Raw genomic sequence first — 10746 nt, forward strand, 5'->3', positions numbered from 1 at the left:
AAACCCCTCACACAGACACAGAGCCCCCAAACCCCCTCACACAGACAGAGAGCCCCTAAACCCCTCACACAGACACAGAGCCCCCAAAATCCTCACATAGACACAGAGCCCCCAAACCCCTCACACAGACACAGAGCCCCCCAGAGCCCAAGGAGCCCAGACGGGGAGCCTGGCCCTGCTCCAGCTGGGAATCCTTGTGGGGCAGGTGAGAGTGAGCCCAAACTGGTGAGAGTGAGCCCAGACTGGTGAGAGTGAGCCCAGACTGGTGAGAGTGAGCCCAGACTGGTGTAGATCACCCAAGCCAGGTGAGGCCTCGTGTTCAGGGCTCCAGCTCAGCCGTGTCCCCCTTTGCTCTGGGACACCTTCACTCCCAAATAATGTCCTGTCTGGGAAACTTTGCCCCATTCTTTGCTCGGTGTTGCAGCCTGGGCTGGATCAGCACAGAGGGGTCCCTGGGACAGGCCCAGGCTTTCCTGAGGCAGCTGATGGGAAGACAAACCAGCCTCCCTGGTCCCACTGCTTTCCTGTTTGTTTTTCCTCCATGTAGTGATGGGATTCCATTTGGCCAATTCTGTGGAATTCCACGCCCTGACAGACCCAGTGCTGCCATCGAGGTGGGTTTGTTTGCATTGTCTCTCCTGAGCTCAGGCTTAACTTCCCCTGTGGTTTTTTTTCACCTGTCCCTTCTAAGCAAAGCAACTGATTTTGTTTGAGTCTTGGTTTAAAAAGCACCTTTTGTCCGGGTGAGAGCAGGACCTGCTGAGCACTGTGACTTCCCTCTCTGCATTTACAAGTTTGGCTTAAATAAAACACAGTAAGAAAAATGCAGACTGAGCCCAGATTTGCCAGGTTGGACGTGCTGAGGGAAGTGCCAGCTCACCTTTCCAGAGGAAGGTAAAAGCCTGGGTGTGTGTGCTTGGCTGAAAGAGGGCAGGTGCTGAGGCTGAACTTCTTCATGCTCCATTAATCTCCTTTATGGAATAAACTATTCCAACCATAGCAAAACCCAGATGAGTTAGTAATAGTTGACTGGTTATTTCTGATGGCTGTGCTCTGTTCAAAGTGCCTCTGGGAAGGGCTTGTGTGAAATGGGAGTTTGGAAGGCTCTGGGGACCAGGGGAGGAGGTGACAGTTTGGGCTGTGTCACATCCCAGTGAAAACAGGCTTTATGTCAGGCAGAAATGCTCTGGGAAGAAAATCACCGAACTTGAGCTCCCCAGGATAACAAAAAGCCAGTTTTTGAGAAAACCTGTTGCCCAGGATTCTCCTGCTTCGTTTGCTTTCCCTCGGCAAGGAATTGCACAGAGCCCAGCCCAGACTGGTGTAGTTCTTTAATAGTAACATCAAGGGCAGCAAGAGTAATGACTGAATTTAACACGACACATGCAACAAACAGAGGGAGTAAAACATCACTGGCTGAGCTGACAACATGGAATTCAACAGCACAACAGGGCTGATTCTGCTTCTTCCCTGCATCAGCACCACACACAGGTCAACATCCCTGACTGGTTACCCCAAGTCTTGCCAGAGCCCTCAGAAGCCAGACATCCCCCTTCCCCAAAATACACAGTGCAGAAGATGCCTGCACACACCAAGGAGTAGGGAGGGAATTTGGGCGACTGCAAAGTTCATGTGGGTGAGCACTTCAAAGTGCAGCCAGCAACAATCTGTGACATTCTGGCAATTAAAATAAAACATAATCTGCCTCTTTGTCAAACACAGCTGCTCAGTCCTTTGAGGCTGCGAGGCATTGACAGAGGGTTTTGAATGAATGAGAAACACCGTGAGGAATTGAAGTGACCTGTTCAGAGCAAACCAAACGAGTGGTTATTGGTTTGGTGCCATCAGACACCTTTTACTGCTGCTCAGGCCAGCCCAGACTGGAGCAACTGGTAACCAGTGAGACCTGCTGGGGTCTCTGAGATGGCAGAGCAGCTGCAACATCACTCAGGCCCTTTTGCTCTGGAATGAATGTTTCCTTGGGAGTTGGCTGGTGTGGACTGACGGCAACACAACGTGTTCCAGGACAGGTTTATAGACACGGAGTACGTAGGGCACCACACGGCAGGGCACGGTGCTCCAGCATCCACCCTCATTTACACAGCATTAATTGGCAGTGCGAGCTGAGTTTATTTCAGGACCAAGTTTTCACCCTTGATGGCCTTACATTAAGTTCCTAAGTCAATCTTTAGGATCTGGCGCAAAGGGAGCACAGATTTTAAAGGCACATGTGGTACTTTTGGGAGCCATTTCTGCAGCCAGATGTAGGTTGATCCTAAATCACAGCATCACAGAATGGTTTGGGTTGGAAGGGACTGTAAAGCCCATCCAGTGCCACCCCCTGCCATGGGCAGGGACACCTTCCACTAGCCCAGGTTGCTCCAACCTGTCCTTGGACCCTTCCAGGGATGGGGCAGCCACAGCTTCTCTGGGAAGTCCATCCCAGCCCCTCACCACCCTCACAGGGAGGAATTCTTTCCTAAATACAAATCAGGTACAAAATTCACCACCAAAAATGCTCTCAGTTTTTCTGAGAACATTAGGAAGTGTCTCCAAAGCCAACCTACTGCAGACTGGGAGCGCTTGGCTTTGTCCCCCACTGTGCTCCGGCCGGATCCCACCCCAGATCGACCCCTTTGCCAATGGAGCAAGGGGGTGTGTGGCCTGGAGCTGCAGTGCCTCAATTAATGCCATGCAAAACAGGTGTTCGTCACTACAGGAAATATTTGTACATTTATAAAACAAAGCAATACAATCGTAAAGAAAAAATACAACAAGCACAGCTTGATACGATAACATGCCATGAAATGTCATTGGCTTTAGAATAATTTACTACAACTTGAAAAATGTTCTTTTATCCACAAGGGATAGGAAATGCTTCCATCTAACATATGGTAAGCATGCAGCAACAATATGTACAACAAAAAATTTGGAGCTTGTTTTTCATTCACGAACTGGATGATTGCATAGGGGGGATTTGAAAATCAGGGTTTTTCTAGCCTAGGCTTGATCTACGCTTTGTTTTGCTTCTTTAAATCTGTAGGGTTTTTTTCCCTTACTTTGGAGAGAATGAATATTCTATATACATCTGCAAGAAGTCATGGAGAATACACTGCTTTTATTTTTCCCCCAGCAGTAGGTTTACTGGTTAATTAACCAGTTTATTTATTGGTTAATTGACACTTAAAAAATAAAATTCCCAATGCCATATTGAAAATCAACTTCCTTTCCTTTCCACCCTTTTTGGAATACTGAGGATCTGTTAGGGCCATATCTATTGATCCTGTATTACACCATTCCCAGTTTTTACACCTTCCATCATGAAACCAAACCAAACAGCTCTTTTTCTAACCAGATCCCGTCCATCCCACGAGGGAATCCAACCAAACTTGTGTCAGGGTGTTAAAGCTTCTCCCTCCCACCTGCCAACCACAAAGTCGTCCTGTGGAACCAACCACGGCCTGGACCTGATAAACCTGAAGGGGTGAGCAGCAGAACTGGTGGTTTTGCTCCCAGCTGGGCACTGCTCCGTGCTGCCTGCAGCCAGAGCAGTGTGGGGGGAGCTGAGGAGCCTTTGGGAAGGACAGCCAGCCCTGGCTGGGGGCTGGATCCTGGGGTCCATCGTGACGGGTGTTCATCTCACCTAAGACCTGACCCTGACCCTGGGGAGGGTGAAGCTGGTGTGTGACAGTGACCCAGAGCCTTGTGCTGAGGGCTCCCTCCTGTCCCCACCCAAAGGGGCCCAGGGCAATTCTCCACTGAGTCTCTTTCCTCTCTTCCCTTTCCTCCTTGAGTAATTTTTTTTCTTTTTCCTTTTTCTCTCTTGTTTTGCTAGAAAAAGCTAGAATTAATATATCCAACAGCACTGAAGGAAGTACTTGGCAAAGCATTTCTTTATCTGGTAAAAAACGAGGTGACAACCCTTCACTATCCACAGAACTGCAGCTACAAAGATGGTTCATCTCATATGACTTTGAGACAGAGCTTTGTGAGAACTGATCCCGACAGGAACCCAGGGAGCCAGAGGTTTGGCTGGAATGCTGAGTGGTCCCACCCGTCTCTGGCTCTGGGATGCAAAGGCAGGTGCTCAGGTTTGCTGTAGGATACAGGTGTGCATGAGTGATGCAGAGGGATGTGGTGGGGGTCCCGTGGAGGTGAGGAGAAAGCAGGAGAAATGCAGCCAGTGCATTCCTTGGCAGACTGATTCCCATCTGGAGAGTCCCGTGGGCTGAGTTTTGCCTTAGTCAACAACTGCTAATGGGAGTGATGCTGTGGAGAGCTGACAGGAGTGAGTAAGCACACTGGCTCTTCTTCACTCCCAGTTTGGGAGGCATCTGCTACTTATTTAGGAAAGGAAAGGAAAACACAAAAATCCACGTGAAAACATTTCTAGGGCAAAAGAACAAGGTTTACAGAAACAGGAAGGCATCAGTGGTGACCATTTCAAACTGTCAGGAACAAGGAGCCCAAGCAGACTGGATTTGGAGACCTTGATACACCAAACCTTTGGTTTGTATTCAGAATGTTCTCCTTTAAAGTGGAAACATTAAATTACACTTCAGAACTGTGGAGTGATTGACTGGATGCACATAATTGTCTAAACTGAACACAAAGGCTCTCCTGCCAACCTTACCTTTCCCAGATTCGTCAATGTTTGCCACCTCCTCTGTCTCACTGGCAGCACTGCAGGCTGCCCTGTCCCCAGTTGTTGGTGTCCTCAGGGATGGGGTCACAGTCTCGTGACGCCCTGACTGCTTTATCTTCCCATGTAATTAATTTTCCTTGTTACACTCCATTTTCATCCACCTGCACTTCCACATACCAACATCCTCGGATCCACACCCCAGAGACCTACTCCTTCTCCTTTCCAGACCCTCTGAGATGCCAACACCTTCCCATCTCCAGCTCCTGGTCCGTGGGAACAGCTGCCTGTGAGTGATTCTCCCCACATTTAGAGGGTTCCTGTGCTGGCAGAGCTGCTGTTGTCACCATTCCCTTGGCAGCTGGCACAGGAGGAGGAGGGGATCAGTGTCCTGCCACACATCCAACCTTGTCCCAGGACGTTTGTGCAGCTGTCTCCAGGTTGCTGGCTGGGATGTCTGCACTTGGAAGAGTCTTTTGCAGTCCTTCCCTGGGGAGAATTTCCTTTGTTAAGAGCTCACTCTAGTTATCCATTCCTTTTTTCCAGTGTGTCCTGGAATCACCATGATGGGGCACAGGGGAACCAGGAGTGGGGAGAGCCTTGCTGGAATGGAACTCAGGAGTTGTTTGTCCTGCTCCTGCAGCCTCTTGGCTTTTCTTGCTGCGATAGTTTGGTGGCACCAATGCACAAGGGAGTCAAAAAATAGGAGAAAACTAAAGGAGAAAGATGACTACGGAGTCACTGGTTCTGCTGTCACCCGTTCCAGGAAGGCTCCGGTTCCTCTGCCCCCTTCCCCCCAGGAGGGATGTGATACAGTACTGCTGGAAGAGCCTCTGGGACACTCGTGGAAGAGACGGGAGCAAGGCCGACCCCCCCCTAGACTGTGGGGCGAGGGGGGGGGCGGGGGGGGGGGGGGGGCCGGTTGGGGGGGGGGGGGGGGGGGGCCTCGGTGTTCTTCACTCTGGTGAAGTTGATGCAGCGGCCCTGGAACGAGAGAACGGGGAAAAGCAGAGTTACCACTGAGGCTGTGCCCAAATCTGCCCCAGTGCCAGTGCTCCGGGCATGGCCCCGGCCCCCACTCCCTCCACCGGGCTGGGAGAGCAACTCCTGTGCTGAGCAACGAGAGGGGACACCCCGACACAGCTCTGCCTGTGGAGCAGGAGGAAACCTCCCCCCTGTTCTCCAGCTCCAGGATCTTCCCAGCACAGCACGGGGCACTCCAGGTCCTGCTGACACTGTAGGAGTCTTTTCCACAGAATCAGGGAATGGTTTGGGTTGGAAGGACCTTAAAGCTCATCCAGTGCCACCCCCTGCCATGGGCAGGGACACCTTCCACTAGCCCAGGTTGCTCCAAGCCCCGTCCAACCTGGTCTTGGACACTTCCAGAGATGGAGCAGCCACAGCTTCTCTGGGCAACCTCTGCCAAGGCCTCCCCACCCTCTGAGTAAAGAAGTTTGCCTTAATATCCAATATAAACCTGCCCTCCATCAGCCATTCCCCCTTGTCCTTGTCCCCCATTCCTGTGTTTCAGAACTGGCACTGGAGTCCGTGCAGAGCCCATGGTCTGTCCCTGCAGCCACAGATGCCTCTTCCCACACCTCCGCCTTGAACTTCCAACAGCACAAAATCTGGGCTTTGCCCCTTTGGAGCCTCTCTCTCCTTCCCACGCTCGGCTTTTGTGTCCCTTTCTACCATTTACCAACCAGGCAAAAGGGAAGGTTTGTTTAACAAAGACAGTTTCTTGCTCAGAATTTTTCCTGAAATGCATCCATTCCTCATCGGGATGTCTTGATACTCAAGTACTTGTGAGAAGCCAATAAACTGCTTTTCTCACTCTTTGGTGCTAAGCTACAGTTTGTTGTACATTTTTAAACAAAACCTTTGCCCTCTGAGCTGTTCTTTTTTTCTTTTTTTTTTCTCCAAAGTTCCACCTGCAAAAGATCCCACTGTAAATACTCGAATGTCAGAATCAGCACTATTGTATTATGGATTCATTCCTTTAGATATGAAATCATCCTAAAAGGCACCAGAGGATTTCTGCATCAATTCTTTATTTTTTTGACTTGTGAACATGGGCTTATTTTCTGTTTTCCTCTTTCCTCTCCCAAAGTAAATGTTTTTCCTGGTGAAAAAATGCCAGAGGGAGCATTGAGCCCCCGCAGGCTGGAGTAGATTTGTTGGGGTAAAAACATCAGTCATTTAAATCCTTTCTCCAGCTCTGAATCTCCTCCCAGCCTGTGGACAAATGCTCTGCAGGAAGGACCCGAAGTGAACAAGGGAGATGCTGGGAGAAGTGATGCTGGGAGGATGTGAGAGGGGAGAGGGGAGCTGGCGTGGAAGGGTTGACCCAGGGATGCACAGACAGGGTGACCCAGGGATGCACAGACAGGGTGACCCAGGGATGCACAGACAGGGTGACACAGAGATGCACAGACAGGGATGCACAGACAGGGTAACCCAGGGATGCACAGACAGGGTGACACAGGGATGCACAGACAGAGTGACCCAGGGATGCACAGACAGCTCCTCTCCAGGAGCTCTGCCAGCGCGATCTGTGCTCTGGGGATGTGGAGGAACATCTGCCTGAGCCCTCAGAGGGAAGGGAGTTCCCTGCCCAGCACTGGGGCTGGAGGAGCAGCCCCAGCTGAGCTCAGCCTGCCTGGGACAAGCAAAGGTCCTTTAAGGGAGGCAGAGATTTCCCAGTGCCTTGAAGTGCATCAAGGTGACCCCCCCACCCCGGGCTGCTCCTCTGAGCCCTGCATTTCTGGCTGCAGGAACAGCCTCAGGTCCAACCAGGCTCTCCCTGAGGAACACGGCTGGGGCAGAGCAGAGCCCCTGGGACAGTCAGAACACACCCACGGTGATGCCCCTCCCTGAGGATCGAGGCTCAGGTTTGTCAGGTTTGTCCTGACAGCACAACACCGGGGAGGGACAGGGAGACCATGGCCCCCACACTGAGCCACCACTGCTGGCTGTGCAGTGGGGCTTGTTCTCCAGCCCTTGCACAGGACAAATGCCAACACCAAATGAAGTGCCAGAGGGAGCAGGAATGGTCCACACATCCTTCATCTCCAGGGCTGCCCAAACCAGGGCAGAGCACAGCCTGCAATGAGCACTCCCTGCCCCAGCCCAGAGCACCCCCGGGCCCATTTGCTCTCCCTGGGCTCCTATCTCTGCTTTAACGTTGTGTTAATGCACTTTGCTGAGATTTTAAGTAAATACTGTGGGCAGGCCTGCTGAGTGAGGCAAAGTCTGACCCCGACATAAAAAAACCCCATGAGAATGTTTTCCTTGTTCCAGTGCCACATCTCCTGCCATGCAGCTTCAGTCATTTCAGACCATTTTTTGCACTAGTTTGTTTTCTTTATTTATGATGAGAATAAAATAAACCCGAACGAAAAGCAGCAGAAGTCAGAAATCGTGGCCAGAGAACAAAAAGTTGCAGTTGTTTTTGTATGGAGAGATGCTCTGTCTGGATGCTCTGGGAGTGAGGTTATGGAGCTGCTGGTCCAAATGGGACTGAGCACCGCCCTGAGAGCATTGAGGAGGATGCAGAGAGGCTCAGAAACCTTTGGATTTGGGGTTGGGGCAAGGCTTGAGGACTACAAGCCATTTCATGCTTAAGGCACAGTTCAGAAGGGTAAAGGAGCACATCCTGTCCATCCTGGGCACTGGCAAAGATTTGATTTGTTATTGGTGAGAACGGGCTGGGACAGCTCAGTAGTGCCATTATCAGACAAAAGAGGCTCCCAAGTCACACCAGCTGTCCCTGCACTGTGTTTGCATCAGTCCTTGCAGTCAGCTATGACCCAGAGAGCCCCTGCTCAAGAGCTACTGCAGATATCCACAACCAGAGACGACTCCTTCTCCAGGAATAGGGTTGCTTTGCAACGACAGAGCTCTTTTGTCCACTGTGATTAATTCTTGCTAACCCTCAGACATGGCCTGTCACATGCTGCTCTGGGCAAGCAACTGGGCTGGAGTTTGAGCACAGGCTGCTCTGATGCAGGGCAGAGGCAGCACAGGGGCACAGACATGAGAGCCAGACCTGACCCAGCCAGCTCAGGTTCAGACTTTCCCTCACTCAGGAGGCCTGTCCCAGGCTATTTACTTAAAATCTCAGCAGGAAGCATCACCTCCCTCTGCCCCCTGCCCTGTGCTTTATGCTGGTCTCACGCCAGAGTTCAAACCTTCTCTCCCTAACACAGGATGGATGTGCTTTTTCCCTCAGCTCTCACATGCCATTCCCTATCCCCTCCCATGTCCTTTGCTCCCAGCTCACTGTGCTGCCCTGCACTGACAGTGACCTGTCTGTCCTCCTGCCATGCAGTGGGACCTGCAGGGCACCCAGCACGTGTGGAGGGCAGGGACACAGGACAGGCTCCCCCCTCCCTTGGAGAACTGCCAGACCGAGGGAGCTCTTGTGTTTCATCTCGACATTCCTCTCACCCAGATGGGGGACAATGCCAGAGAGAACTTTTCAGTCCAGATGGACTGAGATGGACTTTGGCAGCTCCACTGCCTCAGAGGAGATGGGGAAGCCAGCAGCTCCTCAGGGAGGAGAACTGTCAGACTGAATGACAAGGGGATGTCCAGGAAACAAATTACTGTGCCCTTGTACGAGGGGCAGCAAATGTTTTACTGATGCCCTGGGTACAAATGCAAAGCAGGTCCAGGAGGCAGAGAGCTCCTTCAAGCAAAGAACTGGATGCTAACCCCCTTGTACCTAGCAATATGATAACAAAAGTGCAGAGGTTGTGCCAGCAGAGTGTGAGACAAACAGTTTAACCCTCAAGCTCTCAAGGACTCAGCTCTCTCTGAAACAGGTGTCCAGACATGTTTTCCCACCTCCACTTACCCAAAGGGGGGCCTGACTTACCCAAAGGGGGGCCTGACTCACAGCTGGGCTCTGTGTGTGAACTGCAGGAGGAAAATAAACCCTCAGCATCGCTGACCTGCTCCAGTCAGCACTGTTGGACCTGGAGAAGGGTCTGGATGAAGAGCAGGTTGGTTGGCCACTCACCCACCCACCCAAGGTCTTCCAGGGCTCCTCATTGCCAGCACACTTCTGTTCATCCCACAGATAATAGAATTGGATGTGGCACTAAAAGATCCTCTAAATAAAGGGGCCCAAATGCCTTGTTCAGCCTTGAGGTCTGGATGCAAAACCAGTGGGAGTGTCTGAGGTACCACAGGTAAGAGGATGTCTCTACTATCAGTGGGACAGGGACCACAGGGATCACAGGCTCACAGGGACCTTCCCAAAGCTGGGATTTTATGAGGGTCTCAGTGACCACCAGTTAGCAACCCCTCTTGGCTCCCCACCAAGGCTCATCACCTCATTTAGGTGTCCAAATTTAAATGGGGTGGATGTGGAAGATGGTGTCAGAATATCCAGGAGGCAGGAAATGAACCCATTTCCACTGAATTCTATTTTGCATCCTTCAACAGAAAGTCACCTTTAATCCCAGGAGAAAAGACTCCTTAACCAAGTTACACCAGAGCTTTGAGAATGAGGAGCCAATTCTGAGTCTTTCTAGCAGGGAGACAGAAGCTGGAGATCCAGGATGTATGAACGTATGGAACAGGCTGGATATTGAAAGGCTGCTGTGTCCAACACCTTGGCTGAGTTTTATTTCCCTTTGTGCAGCCACAACCCCTCAGGGGGGAGAGTCACAACTGTGCCTCAGAAGAGACAATTGAAGCAATATGGAGACATTATTAGATCCAAAATTTAGTGGAATCAGCAAAATCAGCAAGGGCAGTTCACTCTCACATTTTCTGTTGTTTTTCTAGAGAGCAGCTCTGGGAGGCTCAGGAACAATCAATTCTGCTCTGAGTGGCCTCGCTCTTGCACTTCCAGCACCTGAATTAGGGCTGGAGGCAGGAGCAGTGCCATGGACACTGGGAAATGGGGACTGTCTGGACTGTCTGTGTCCACAGACACCGAGCTGTGGGGGCTGTGTGTGACCATGGACACTGAGCTGTGTGTGACCATGGACACTGAGCTGTGTGTGACAATGGACACTCTGCTGTGTGTGACCATGGACACTGAGCTGTGTGACCATGGACACTGATCTGTGTGACCATGGACACTCTGCTGT

General features: G+C 51.3%; 1 protein-coding gene across 1 annotated transcript in view; it reads right to left on the minus strand.

Moving 5' to 3' along the window:
* Positions 1-2375: 2375 nt before the first annotated feature.
* ANTXR1 (ANTXR cell adhesion molecule 1) overlaps positions 2376-10746 on the minus strand; it is a 104065-nt gene continuing 95694 nt past the window's right edge. Inside the window, exon 18 of the mRNA XM_027669024.1 lies at positions 2376-5626. Coding sequence (XP_027524825.1) covers positions 5519-5626 — 108 coding nt within the window. The 3' untranslated portion in view covers positions 2376-5518. The remainder of the gene's footprint in view (positions 5627-10746) is intronic.

Source organism: Corapipo altera, unplaced genomic scaffold (genome assembly GCF_003945725.1).
Source record: "Corapipo altera isolate COAL_440 unplaced genomic scaffold, ASM394572v1 61016, whole genome shotgun sequence".
NCBI classification, from domain to species: domain Eukaryota; kingdom Metazoa; phylum Chordata; class Aves; order Passeriformes; family Pipridae; genus Corapipo; species Corapipo altera.